The following is a 14,865-nucleotide window of genomic DNA, read 5'->3' as shown; positions in this document are numbered from 1 at the left end:
ATTAGAAGCAAAGTTGATAAGGTTTTCCAGTCGGGGCAGGAGCAGGAAATGACACCGATACAGTCATCGATGTACCGGAAATGGGGGAGGGGGCCTGAATAGGACTGGAACAAGGACTGGTGCCAGTGCCCCACGAACCAGAACCCACTTCTACCACACCAGTCTTTGAGCCACGCATTAATTTTTCTAATCTTATTTGCTCTATGCCAATTTGCATGTGGCTGTTAATATTCCAGAGATTACCACCTTTGAGGTTCTGTTTCTTAATTTGGCACCTAGTTCCGCATAATGACTATGCAGAACCTCCTTCCTTGTCCTGCCTATGTTGTTGGAACCTACATGGACCAAGACGACTGGATCCTCCCCCTCCCCTGTAAGTTCCTCTCCAACCCTGAGCAGATATACGAGAACCCTGTCACCAGGCAGGCAACACAGCCATCTGGACTCTCGCTCCTTGCTGCAGAGAACAGTGTTAATCCCCCTAACTATACTGTCCCCTACATTCCTTTTCTCTCCCTCCACTTGAATGGCTTCCTGTACCATGTTGCTGTGGTCAGGTTGCTTATCCACCCTGCAGCCCCCACTCTCAAATATTAAAGAAGAAGCTATTGCCTTCAGGCCCTGCCACAAACTCTGGTCACTAGCCACTGACTCCATCCCTCTCCCTGGCAACATTCTTTGGCTGAGCCAGGCTGTGTGCAATCTTGCTGTCGTGTTTGATGCCGAGATGAGCTTTCAACTACATATCTGCACAATCACAAAGCCCACCGATTTCCATCTCCATAGCATTGCCCTTGCCTCAACTCCTCTGCTGCTGAAAAGATCATTCATGCATTTGTTACTGCTATTCCAACTGACTCTTGGCCAGTCTCCTATCTTCCATCCTCCATAAACTTAAGGTCATTAAAAAACTTTTGCTATCCACATCCTAACTAGCACCAAGATCCATTTACTCATCACTCCTGTGCTCACTGACCTACACTGACACCCAGTTAAGCATAGCCTCGATTTTAAAATTCTCATCATTGTTTTCAAACTCCTCCATGGCCCCATCCCTCACTATTTCTGTAATCATCCTCCAAGATATCTGCACTCCTCCAATTCTGGCCTCTTGCGCATCCCCAATTTTAATTGCTCCACTAGTGGAAGCTGTGCCTTCAGCTGCTGCAGCCCTAAGCTCTGGAATTCCTTCCCTAAACCTCTCCATCTCCCTTTCCTCCTTTTAAGACGCTCCTTAAAACCTGCCCTAATATCTCTTTATGTGACTTTTTGTCAAATTCTGTTTGATAACACTCTTGTGAAGTGCCTTGGAGTGTTTCATTATGTTAAATGCACTACAAAAAAGCAAGTTGTTGGTGGTGTTCCCCCTCCCGTTCACTCTCCCACAATCACCACATTTCACTCCTCCTCATCCTACTCACATACTATATATTTCCCATTTTCACCAATGTTGCAATCCTCACTTCCCCACACCTCGTGCAAACTATTTTGCAATGACTGGTAGATTCTCTAAACACCTTATAATGATGTCACTATTACACCTTTCTTTTTTGAGGAGGTTGTGCACAACATGTGACAGGAGGCAGTGACGAGAGAAAGCCGAACATGCCTGAACATCTCTCAGTGCAAAAAACGTGGTCATCATGCGTCAGGGAAGTCATGACCGTTGTGAAAGGCATCGCTGGAGATACAAACATACATACGAACATATGAATTAGGAGCAGGAGTAGGCCACTCAGCCCCTCAAGGCTGCTCTGCCAGAATTTATTACCTCTGCCTTAAAAACATTTAAACACTCTGTTTCCATCACTATTTGAGGAAGGGAGTTCCAAAGACTCACGACCCTCAGAGAAACAAATTCTCATCTCCGTCTTAAATGGGCAACCCCTTATTTTTAAATAGTGACCCCAAGTTCTAGATTCTCCCACAAGGGGAAACATCCTTTCCACGTACACCCTGTCAAAACCCCTCAGGATCTTATATGTGTCAATTAAGTCTCTTCTTAACTCCAACAGATACAAGCCTAGCCTGTCCAACCTTTCCTTGTAAAACAACCCACCCATTCCAGTTACTAGTCTAGTAAACCTTCTCTGAACTGCTTGTAACGCATTTACATCCTTCCTTAAATAAGGAGACCAATACTGTACACAGTACTCCAGATATGGTCTCACCAATGCCCTGTATAACTGAAGCATAACCTCCCTACTTTTGTATTCAATTCCCCTCGCAATAAATGATAACATTCAATTCACTTTCCCCTTCTTGCTTCTATCTCACTCCATACACTCTGCATGGCAAGCAATAGCTGCTTTCACTAGGTACTTAGCTTTTAATCTGAAAGAAGAGGAGAAAAAGCAAACACTTGTTCCTCACTTTAATTTCAGGTGCTTAAAATATGGAAGCCCCACTACCAGGAAGAGCAGGCCAGCGGTTCTTGAAGATGGCGTTCAGCCCCAAGCAAGCATCAGCTCAGATACTAGCATCATGCCACAGACAGTGCTGTCCATGCCCGATTCGAGACGCAGTTCTGAGATAGGTTCCTTAGTGAAGACAGGGTTCCTGACATTGCTCTTTAGTGAAATTAAGGGAGCAGAAGTCTGTCCCTGAAGACGCAGTGGGGGATGTTTTCTGCGCAATGCCATCCTCCTCCTCTCCCAGTTGTCCCTGCTCTCTCTTCCGTCTTATTGGCTGCTCCCCCATGTTCTCCAGCCCCAGACCTACCTGAGCATCCATGACAGTAGTTAAACTGTATAGACTGACAAAGGCAGTCCAGCACCAGCAAAAAGTCATTAGAAGTCAGAAATCAGTTGTAGAAAGCAGAAAAAGAGAGACATACTGTATGGCTACCTCTTAAGGCCTCGAGAAAAGTGTAATTTTCAATATCAATTTTCAGGAAGATGTATTAAACCAAGAAATGCATCTTTATATCCAGTGGTCCGGCCCCTTCATCTGCAATTTCAGAAGTAGAATGAAAGCTCTCATTACACATCCACATTGATCCCCTACTATATCACTCTAATTTTATCTTTCTTTCAGGATTATAAGGACTCCAACTGTTTTTGATCACATATTCAAGATTTTGCAGTACTCGTCTGTCCCTCAACTATTATTCTTGATATGCCATTAATTAATTCAGTTTTTCTTCTTGGTCACAGATCAAAACTAATCAGTCATATTCATAAAGCAAATCTCAAATATAACCTGAACCTTACAATGCCTTTAGGTATATCTCTGTTTTGTTTGCCTCATCCAATAACTATAGCAATCATCGATAAGGAAATATCAACAGCACCTTATCATGGTTATTTGACATTGAACATTTTTTTTTCAACAGAATTAAGTTCAACCCTTCCACCACAAAGGGATTTGGGACCAGACTGATGAAGCAATAGTCCTCAAATCATCACTTTTCATTTTGGTAGAGCAACTTTTTCAGCTGTGCAGTGCACTCTAACTTCAACTATCACATCACATAAAGCTATTTTTGCTGAATATTTTAATGTTGAGGCATTTGGGAGATTTAAACAGTCTTTCCCCCAATAACAAAAAAACATGAAATACATCTTAAAGGATGCACAGTACTGGAGGGGCAAGTACTATAAAAACAGATTATTTCCTAATATTAACATTAATATATTAATTTAAAAAGCATTGCTTTTTAGGAGAAATATTTACCTTCAGTCCAATATCATGACTCCAGAGGATAACTGTAATTTTGCATTAGGTAGCTGTTGCTGCTCAGAATTAATTCACGGACTCAACGTCAGTAGAATTGCTGAGGCTGGCAATGAATCTCTGCTCAGAAGCGACATCGAATAATAAAAAGAACACTTCAAATCCTAACAACAGATCAGCCACCAACTGAATCTAACACCAGCAAAGTGAAAATCAATACTGCCATTTGATGCAAACTGTTGGGAGTCCTTGCATGCATGATGCTTTGGAGACTTTATTCAGAGGAATGAACTTTGTAATTTTCAGTCCAAAAGTGCTTTTGTAGAACACAAAACTGTCATACTTTATAGTTACTCATTCTATTCCCAATTTCTTCAATGCCGTCAGGGAGAAATGGTGAACAGAGGTCAGGCACTTGTCCTCCTCTGCCAGGGAAACCTGACTGATAACATCTTTGTGAATGACTCAATAGGCCCCTTAGATTACCTGCCCTTTTAGTTACTGATGTACAAGAGGCAAATGAGAAAGAGAATCCTGAGAATAAGGAAAACTGTCAACTGAATTGATATTAAAGAAATAACTACTACAAATAAGTGTCACACCTTTTAACTTTTAGCACCCATTTTATTTTAGCTCAAATTTAGTTAAACCTAAAAAGAGCTTAGAAAGCAATCAAATGTCTGTTAAACACAGCTGTAAACAAAGTAGATAAAAACATATTGAATAGTACCAACTCCATTCCCACCATAATCTGTACAAAACTTTCTCTTGGCATCTGTCTTGATGCGTGAAATACAAAATATTACATGCCCAGCACATTTGTTTCAGAATGAAGTTTTGTAAAAGATCGTACAGCATTTTGCACAACAGTTTCAAATTACAATCATTTGCAGAAGTGATTAAAAAATGCTAGCAGATATTTTCTAAATATAATCTGAGGTAAACATTTAGTATACAGCTTCCTGCTGAGTATTTCTCAAAAACACGAGTACTAGTACGTTATCAAAAGTGATATCTAATTTTCAATCTTTTTTCCCCAATTATATTGTAAAAAAAAGTATGGACACACTAAATATAAACCATCACAAAGTGATGATACAGATCCAGTTCAGCCAGGCCATTTAAGGGTACTACAAATTAGAGACAAATTTCTTCTCTGGCAAGAGGGAAGCAGTCTTTCCCTCCCTCCCTCCCAGCCTACACCATCCCCATTTATAAATCAGAACACGCCAACCTGGGCAATGCTCTCAATGTTCTGATGTAACACTGGCAGAGGCCTCCAAGAGTTCGTTGATCTATCCTCTCTCTTTCAAGAACACCAACAGGTATGGGAGGAAACAAAATGGTTTACTGGGTTTATGCACCGTGCAGCCTAGAATTGACTACAGACCAAAAGCTGTGTTTTTTTTTATGTTACTGATTTGACACTGAGCTAGGGCAGCAGTTTAGGTGATATATTTCACCTGATTTTGTCACATGTCGAACACCCAGCTAATAGAGAAAAAAAAATGTCTTGAGCACTTCTGGGCTTACCATCTAGTAATCCTACTGGAAAGTGAATAAGTATGGACAGAATCAGGCTCTACTATAATGGCTGCTCAGCTTGCTGTAACATACTAGCTTGGTTTACAAATGAAGAATAGCACTTGGAGAGTTGCCAGAACCCATGAAATTGTACACCAGCATTAGCCAACTTTTTCATGAGAAAAACAAAAGGAAAATGGAAGAAAAAGTAGCAGAAAGAATCTGTATACTTATTCTGTAAATAAATTACCACAGATTAAGTTGTTTATCTTCTGGCATATAAAATATGAAAAATATGGACAAAAATACAAAATTTACATAGCTTTAAAACATGACAACCATTTTCTTTTCAATCAGAAAATGAAGCAATAGTTTAATAAAAATTTCTAAATAAGTGATTTAAAAACAATTTTAATAAACATTAGTACATTGTCATCAATTCTATACTGTAGTACTAATGTTCTCAAGTATTACCTTATTGATTAATTTAAAATCAATGTTATAACTTTTCACAACCAAACCTTGGTGGGAAAATTCCTGCTTGATAATCATTTAACTTCCTCTGGCTAGAAAACAAATGTTACAAAGGAACATACTAGCAAGAGTAGGCCGTTCTTCTGCATTCAGCATAACACAGCACTGATCATTAGAGAGCTCAAGTACAACAGGTAATAATGCCAGCTATTTTCATCAGGTGAATCTTGGTTAAGCTTGAAATCAATATCTTGTCATATAAAGTCATTAAGTAATTTAGACTTCTCTTGTAGAATCGTCACGCAAAAGTCTCAAAGAAGATGTCTTCAGTTTTACATGATGATTAAGGCAGGTATGCTACCTCATTTTTTTTCTTTTAGCTAGCCATATGATTAATATGACCCTGAAACAGAAAAATATAAATTATAAAATTCAACAGGCAGAACAGGTATGCTTACCCTTTGAAACAAACTACATACAATGCAGAAAATAGCACATAACATGTCAAGCAAAAGTTGAAAAATGATAAATTAATGTGGCAAAGCAAATGAGGTGGCGCTGTTTCTTCCAGAAGCCAGAAGAAATACCAGTCACAAGAGCCAACGATAGCCATAATTTCTGGGCATGGCAGACAACACCTCTGCCTGCCGAGTCTTTCATTCTCCTGTCCCCACTCTTTTTAACTTTCTTCACCTGTTTTCTCTTTTCCAACCTCCTCTGGAGGTTTTGACTCTTTTTTGGGATACGGTTTCCCAACCTCTGGACATCCTCTCGTCCCTTACCTAAGTGGCTGTTATTCATGTAATATGTGACAATAAACATTAGCAGTCTATTCAAACTAAGAAGTCTCACAGCCAAACCGGTCTTCCACATGTACTTCTGCTAAAATTCAACAGATAGTGAACAGAGGACAGAACTCTGGGCAATTTTGCTTTCCTAACCAAGGGTGCTGAAGTCCTTGTGATCAACAAAACCACCACAGATTAAGGGCTGAATATAGGACCTTCCTAGTCTGTACGACTCTAACTCACTGCTCAGACCTCTTGAGCCAGTGTGGAGCCTCAGAGAAGCCACCTTGGCTCAAGTGGTAGCACTCTCACCTCTATGCCAGAAGGCCACAAGATCAAGCTCTACTCCAGAGACTTGAGCGCATAATCTAGGCTGGCATTTCCATACAGTACTGTGAGAGTGCTGCACTGTTGGGGGAAATGTTAATCCAAGATCCCCTCTCCCAGCTGGTGGACATAAATAGTGCCATGGGATCCTTGAAGAAGAGGAAGGGAGTTCTCCTGGTTTCCTTTAACCAGCACCTAAAACAGATGGTGATGAAATTTTCAGTGTACTTGCAACCAGAGACAATTGTAAAGCAAATGTCTGGCATAAAAGATTGAGAAAACGCATACACAAGTGTATTATGCATGTAATTATGCTATGCTTGAATTTCCTTGATCTTTTATGTCCGTCTACTGATTCCTGTACCCAAATATATCTCAGGCTCATTAAAATGGCTCAACTCTATGCTAAAGAGCTGGGAATTTCATACAATTACACTGACTCAAAATTAAATGCAAAATTCAACACAGAATTTTAGGTGCAGCAGGAAATAATAATTTCTCTGGTGTTTTATTTGAATTTTGGTTTAAGACAGTTAAAAAATTTATCCACACAGAGACCAGCAGTGTATTTTCTGTTTCTTTGGATGTATTTTAATAGCTTTAGTATCAGTCATATGAAAAACAGAAAATCTTTCCTGATTACATGCTGTGCCGAATGTGCAGGAATGATGGTGAGATGGCTTGAAACTCTAAATATCATATTAAAAAATATAATGGTGTCAGTTTCACACTTTCCTCAGGCCCCAAATGTTTACTCTAATTTCAACTGAATTTAATGTTTCAGCATATACTAATGGCAGAAAATTTAGCTGCAAGTTGATAGCGCCAAAATGTGTGCAAGAATGGGTGTAATTTCGGGTGTAACGTTCCAATTACGCGCTCTCAGGAAATTCCACCCATAATCTATTCACTTATTTTTAATTAGCTGTAAAGTGCTTTAGGACACCCTGAGGTTGTGAACAGTGCCATATAAAAAAAAGCAGATGTTTATTCCTTTGATTTGCTTCCTTCTTTACTGGCCCTTTTAACTGTCAGATTGGCTCAGTTGGTAGCATTCCTGCCTCAGGCAGAAGGTTGTGGGTTTAAGCTCTACTCCAAAACTTGAGCACATAATCACTTTGGTGCATAACTGAGAAAATGCTGTCTTCCAAATGAAATATTAAACTAAGTCATCCACATGCTAAAAACAAGTTTAAAAAACAATTCATTTATGGGATGTGGGCGACGCTGGCCAGGCCAGCATTTATTGCCCATCCCTAATTGCCCTTGAGAAGGTGGTGGTGAGCTGCCTTCTTGAACCGCTGCAGTCCATTTGGGGTAGGTACACCCACAGTGCTGTCAGGAAGGGAGTTCTAGGATTTTGACCCAGCGACAGTGAAGGAACGGCAATATAGTTCCAAGTCAGGATGGTGTGTGACTTGGAGGGGAACTTGCAGATGGTGGTGTTCCCATGTATTTGCTGCCCTTGTCCTTCTAGTTGGTAGAGGTCGCGGGTTTGGAAGGTGCTATCTAAGGAGCCTTGGTGCATTGCTGCAGTGCATCTTGTAGATGGTACACACTGCTGCCACTGTGCGTCGGTGGTGGAGGGAGTGAATGTTTGTAGATGGGGTGCCAATCAAGCAGGCTGCTTTGTCCTGGATGGCGTCGAGCTGCTTGAGTGTTGTTGGAGCTGCACCCATCCAGGCAAGTGGAGAGTATTCCATCACACTCCTGACTTATGCCTTGTAGATGGTGGACGGGCTTTGGGGATTCAAGAGGCGAGTTACTCACCTCAGGATTCCTAGCCTCTGACCTGCTCTTGTAGCCACGGTATTTATATGGCTACTCCAGTTTAATTTATGGTCAATGGTAGCCCCTAGAATGTTGATAGTGGGGGATTCAGCGATGGTAATGCTGTTGAATGTCAAGGGGAGATGGTCATTGCCTGGCACTTGTGTGGTGCGAATGTTACTTGCCACTTATCAGCCCAAGCCTGGATATTCTCCAGGTCTTGCTGCATTTCTACACGGACTGCTTCAGTATCTGAGTCACGAATGGTGCTGAACATTGTGCAATCATCAGCGAACATCCCCACCTCTGACCTTATGATTGAAGGAAGGTCATTGATAAAGCAGCTGAAGATGGTTGGGCCGAGGAGACTGCTCTGAGGAACTCCTGCAGTGATGTCCTGGAGCTCAGATGATTGACCTCCAACATCCACAACCATTTTCCTTTGCGCTAGGTATGACTCCAGCCAGCGGAGGGTTTTCCCCGATTCCCATTGACCTCAGTTTTGCTAGGGCTCCTTGATGCCATACTTGGTCAAATGCTGCCTTGATGTCAAGGCAGTCACTCTCACCTCACATCTTGAGTTCAGCTCTTCTGTCCATGTTTGAACCAAGGCTGTAATGAGGTCAGGAGCCGAGTGGCCCTGGCGGAACCCAAACTGAGCGTCACTGAACAGGTTATTGCTGAGCAAGTGCCGCTTGATGGCACTGTTGATGACACCTTCCATCACTTTACTGATGATTGAGAGTAGGCTGATGGGGCGGTAACTAGCTGGGTTGGACTTATCCTGCTTTTTGTGGACAGGACATACTTGGACAATTTTCCACATTGCAGGGTAGATGCCAGCGTTGTAGCTGTACTGGAACAGCTTGACTAGGGGCGCGGCAAGTTCTGGAACACAGGTTTTCAGTACTATTGCCGGAATATTGTCAGAGCCCATAGCTTTTGCAGTATCCAGTGCCTTCAGTCGTTTCTTGATATCACGCGGAGTGAATTAAATTGGCTGAAGTCTGGCATCTGTGATGCTGTGGACTTCAGGAGGAGGCCGAAAGGGATCATCAACTCGGCACTTCTGGCTGAAGATTGTTGCAAATGCTTCAGCCTTATCTTTTGCACTGATGTGCTGGGCTCCCCCATCATTGAGGAAGGAGATATTTGTGTAGCCACCTCCTCCAGTTAGTTGATTAATTGTCCACCACCATTCACGGCTGGATGTGGCAGGACTGCAGAGCTTGGATCTGATCCGTTGGTTATGGGATCGCTTAGCTCTGTCGATCGCATGCTGCTTACACAGTTTGGCACGCAGATAGTCCTGTGTTGTAGCTTCACCAGGCGGACACCTCATTTTGAGGTATGCCTGGTGCTGCTCCTGGCATGCCCTCCTGCACTCTTCATTGAACCAGGGCTGGTCTCCTGGCTTGATGGTAATGGTAGAGTGGGGGATATGCCGGGTCATGAGGTTACAGATTGTGGCTGAGTACAATTCTGCTGCTGCGGATGGCCCACAGCGCCTCACGGATGCCCAGTTTTGCATTGCTAGATCTGTTCAAAATCTATCCCATTTAGCACGGTGATAGTGCCACACAACACGATGGACGGTATTCCTCAATGTGAAGGCGGGACTTCGTCCCCACAAGGACTGTGCGGTGGTCACTCCTACCAATACAGTCATGGACAGAAGCATCTGCAGCAGGCAGATTGGTGAGGATGAGGTCAAGTATGTTTTTCCCTCGTGTTGGTTCCCCCACCACCTGCCGCAGACCCAGTCTAGCAGCTATGTCCTTTAGGACTCAGGCAGCTCGGTCAGTAGTGGTGCTACCGAGCCACTCTTGGTGATGGACATTGAAGTCCCCCACCCAGAGTACATTTTGTGCCCTTGCCACCCTCAGTGCTTCCTCCAAGTGGTGTTCAACATGGTGGAGTACGGAGTCATCAGCTGAGGGAGGGCGGTAGGTGGTAATCAGTAGGAGGTTACCTTGCCAACATTTGACCTGATTCCATGAGACCTCATGGGGTCCGGAGTCGATGTTGAGGACTCCCAGGACAACTCCCTCGCTAGTGTGGCTGTGGCACCACCTCTGGTGGGCCTGTCCTGCCGGTGGGACAGGACATACCCAGGGATGGTGATGGCAGTGTCTGGGACATTGTCTGTAAGGTATGATTCCGTGAGTATGACTATGTCAGGCTGTTACTTGACTAGTCTGTGGGACAGCTCTCCCAACTTTGGCACAAGCCCCCAGGACTTTGCAGGGTCGACAGGGCTGGATTTGCCATTGTTGTTTCCGGTGCCTAGATCGATGCCAGGTGGTCCGTCCGGTTTCATTCCTTTTTATAGACTTCATAGCGGTTAGGTACAATTGAGTGGCTTGCTAGGCCATTTCAGAGGGCATGCAAGAGTTAACCACATTGCTGTGGGTCTGGAGTCACATGTAGGCCAGACCAGGTAAGGACAGCAGATTTCCTTCCCTAAAGGACATTAGTGAACCAGATGGGTTTTTACAACAATCGACAATGGTTTCATGGCCATCATTAGACTAGCTTTTAATTCCAGATTTATTAATTAAATTCAAATTCCACCTTCTGCTGTGGTGGGATTCAAACCCATGTCCCCAGAGAAATACCCTGGGTCTCTGGGTTACTAGTCCAATGATAATACCACTACGCCACTGCCGACCCAGTAGAAGATCCCATAGCAGTCATGGAAGAACAGGCAATTCTACCAGTCTCCTGGCCAACATTCTTCCCTCAGCCAGCACTAAAAACAGATTAGAGTCACAGAGTCAGAGTTTTACAGCACAGAAACAGGTCCTTTGGCCTGCGCCGACCATCAAGCACCCGTCCTAACTAATCCCATTTCCCCGCACTTGGCCCGTAGCCTTGTATGTTATGGCGTTTCAACTGCTCATCCAAATACTTCTTGAATGTCATGAGTGTTCCTGCCTCTACCACCCATTCAGGCAGTGTGTTCCAGATTCCAACCACTCTCTGGATGAAACAATTCTTCCTCGACTCCCCTCTAAACCTCCTGCCCATTACCTTAAATCTATGCCCCCTATTTATTGACCTTTCCGCTAAGGGAAAAAGCTTCTTCCTATCTATCCTATCAATGCCCCTCATAATTTTGTATACTTCAATCAGGTACCCCCTCAGCCTTCTCCGCTCCAAGGAAAATAACCCCAGTCTATCTTCATAACTGAAATGCTCCAGCCCAGGCAACATCCTGGTGAATCTCCTCTGCACCCTCTCCACTGCAATCACATCCTTCCTCTTGTGTGGCAACCAGAACTGTACACAGTACTCCAGCTGTGGCCTAACTAGCATTTTATACAGCTCCATCATAACCTTCCTGCTCTTACACTCTATGCCTCGGCCAATAAAGGCAAGTATCCCGTATGCCTTCCTAACCACCTTATCTACCTGTGCTGCGGCCTTCAGTGATCTATGGACAAGCACCCCAAGGTCCCTCTGACCCTCTGTACTCCCTAGGGTCCTACCATCCTTTATATATTCCATTGCCTTGTTAGACCTCCCAAAGTGCATCACCTCACACTTCTCAGGATTAAACTCCATTTGCCACAGCTCCGCCCATCACCTATCGTCCTGTAGTCTAAGGCTTTCCTCCTCACTATTCATGACACCACCAATTTTCATGTCGTCTGCGAACTTACTGATCATACCTCCTATATTCATGTCTAAATCATTAATGTACACTACAAACAGTAAGGGTCCCAGCACCGATCCCTGCGGTAGACCACTGGTCACAGGCTTCCAAACGCAAAAACAACCCTCTACATCACCCTCTGCCTCCTTTCACGAAGCCAATTTTGAATCCAATTTGCCAAATTACCCTGGATACCATGGACTTTTACTTTCTTAACCAATCTCCCATGCGGGACCTTATCAAAAGCCTTACTGAAGTCCATACAGACCACATTAACTGCACTACCCTCATCCACACCTCTAGTCACCTCCTCGAAAAATTCAATCAAATTTGTTAGACATGATCTCCCCCTGACAAAGCCATGCTGACTATCCCTGACTAATCCCTGCCTCTCCAAGTGGAGATTAATCCTGTCTCTCAGAAATTTTTTCCAATAATTTCCCTACACTGATGTTAGACTCATTGGCCTGTAATTACCTGGTTTATCCCTGCTACCCTTCTTGAACAGTGGTACCTCATTCGCTGTCCTCAAGTCCTCCAGTACCTCTCCTGTGGCCACAGAGGATCTGAAAATTTGTGTCAGAGCCCCCGCTATCTCCTCCCTTGCCTCACATAGCAGCCTGGGATACATCTCATCTGGACTTGGGGATTTATCCACCTTTAAGTCCACTAATACAGCTAATACTTCCTCCTTTTCAATGCTAATTTGATCAAGTATATCACAATCCCCTTCCCTGATTACTACACCTCCATCGTCCCTCTCCAGATGAAAAGTAATTGTTCAAAACCTCACCTATGTCCTCCGGCTCCAAACACAGATTGCCCCTTTGGTCCCTAATAGGCCCCACTTTTTCCCTGGTTATCCTTTTGCCCCTAACATACTTATAAAATGCCTTGGGATTTTCCTTTATCTTGCCTGACAGTGATTTTTCATGCCCCCTCTTCGCTCTCCTAACTACTTTTTTTTAAAAAAAAAGTATTCCCCTACACTTTCTATACTCTTCCAGGGCCTCCGCTTTTTTCAGCTCTCTGAATCTGCCATACGCCTCCTTTTTTTTCCTTATCCAATCCTCTATATCCCTTGACATCCAGGCTTCCCTTGACCGGTTGGTCCTACTCTTCACCTTTACAGGAACATGCTGCAGCTGAACCCTCATAATTTCCCTTCTAAATGACTCCCACTGGTCTGATGTAGACTTTCCTATAACAAGCTGCTCCCACTTCACTTTGGCTAGATCCTGTTTTATCATATTGAAATCTTCTCCCCCCAGTTCAGCACTTTTATTTCCAGTCCGTCCATGTCCTTTTCCATAACAACCTCAAACCTTATAGAGTTATGGTCACTATCCCTGAAATGCTCCCCCACTGACACTTCTACCACTTGACCGGCTTCATGCCCTCGGATTAAGTCCAGTACCGCCCCTCCTCGTGTAGGACTCTCTACGAGTTGGCTCAAAAAGCTCTCCTGAATGCACTTGAAGAATTCCGCCCCCTTTAAGCCTTTTGCTCTAATACTATCCCCTCTAATGTAGGGGAGGTTGAAATCCCCTACTATTACCACCCTATTATTATTGCACCTCTGAGATTTGCCTACATATCTGCTCCTCTACCACTGCCTGACTGTTTGGAGGCCTGTAGTACACTCCCAGCCAAGTAATAGCCCCCTTTTTAACTGCTCATTCATTCATATTGGGAATTTGCTGTGCCACATTTGTCCACATAACAGTGGTTACACTGCAAAAGTAATTCACTGATTATAAAGGACTTTGGAACAGCCAGAGGACGTGACAAAGCACCATCTCTTTCTTTTTGGGCCTTCCTCAGAAACAGAGTTGTGAACTCAACATAAAAGCAGCTGCACTACAAAATATGCAGTGGTTTTCAATGAAATCATCTGAAATAGTTGATTTTAAACACAAGCCATTACAAACTCAAACGTGGCTAGTTTCTTTTTTTATATAATTTAATGGGGAAAGTTATGGAATGTTCAACTTTTAGCATTCCAATTTATTGCACTGCCCAATAATGTTGCTGCAACTTTCAACATATTCATTGCATATTTTCAAAAAGTTATGGTAAATAATATTACATTTCTGATTTAACTTTGCAATGAAAAAAAATAGCATTTTTCAATGGCTCAGGGAATTTATCCAATGGATAGCTGAGTCAATCAGGTCCAAAGTTTGAACCCCAGCCTGTGCGAAGCTGCTGTTTGGGCTCAGCAACCTGAGATCTCCTGATCACCATCAACCAAATGCCTGCTAGAAGTGTGTGCGTATAAGATACCAGTTGGAATAGTATCTGGCTCAGCTGCAAAGTCTCTTCTGGTCGAGTAACATTAGGAATGGTCACTTAGTTGTGTGAAACTATCTAAGCAAGGAGTCCATGCCTTCAGGGAGAGAACATTAAAAAATAACATATGGACTTTAATTTGCATTGAATAAAATAAGATGCATAGAGGAAATATATCTATTAAGCATATAATATGATCCGCCTCACACTATTCTGAACATTCTATCAGAAATAATTGGCTGGATTTTGCTCTCGCCGTGAATGAACAGTGCTAGCCATTCATTACAATCACACTTGCCTACAGACTTTCTATGCGTATTTGCACTGGCACTTGCACTGATTAGAAAGCCATTTTTG

The 14,865-nt window shown here is 43.1% G+C and overlaps 1 protein-coding gene across 1 annotated transcript in view; it reads right to left on the bottom strand.

Annotated features, from left to right (window-relative positions):
- Positions 1-4,295: 4,295 nt before the first annotated feature.
- si:ch211-221j21.3 (uncharacterized) overlaps positions 4,296-14,865 on the bottom strand; it is a 49,963-nt gene continuing 39,393 nt past the window's right edge. The window contains exon 4 of the mRNA XM_068053341.1: positions 4,296-6,076. Coding sequence (XP_067909442.1) covers positions 6,050-6,076 — 27 coding nt within the window. The 3' untranslated portion in view covers positions 4,296-6,049. The remainder of the gene's footprint in view (positions 6,077-14,865) is intronic.

Source organism: Heterodontus francisci, chromosome 20 (genome assembly GCF_036365525.1).
Source record: "Heterodontus francisci isolate sHetFra1 chromosome 20, sHetFra1.hap1, whole genome shotgun sequence".
In the NCBI taxonomy this organism is placed as follows: domain Eukaryota; kingdom Metazoa; phylum Chordata; class Chondrichthyes; order Heterodontiformes; family Heterodontidae; genus Heterodontus; species Heterodontus francisci.
This window is presented reverse-complemented; position numbering and strand designations above follow the sequence as displayed.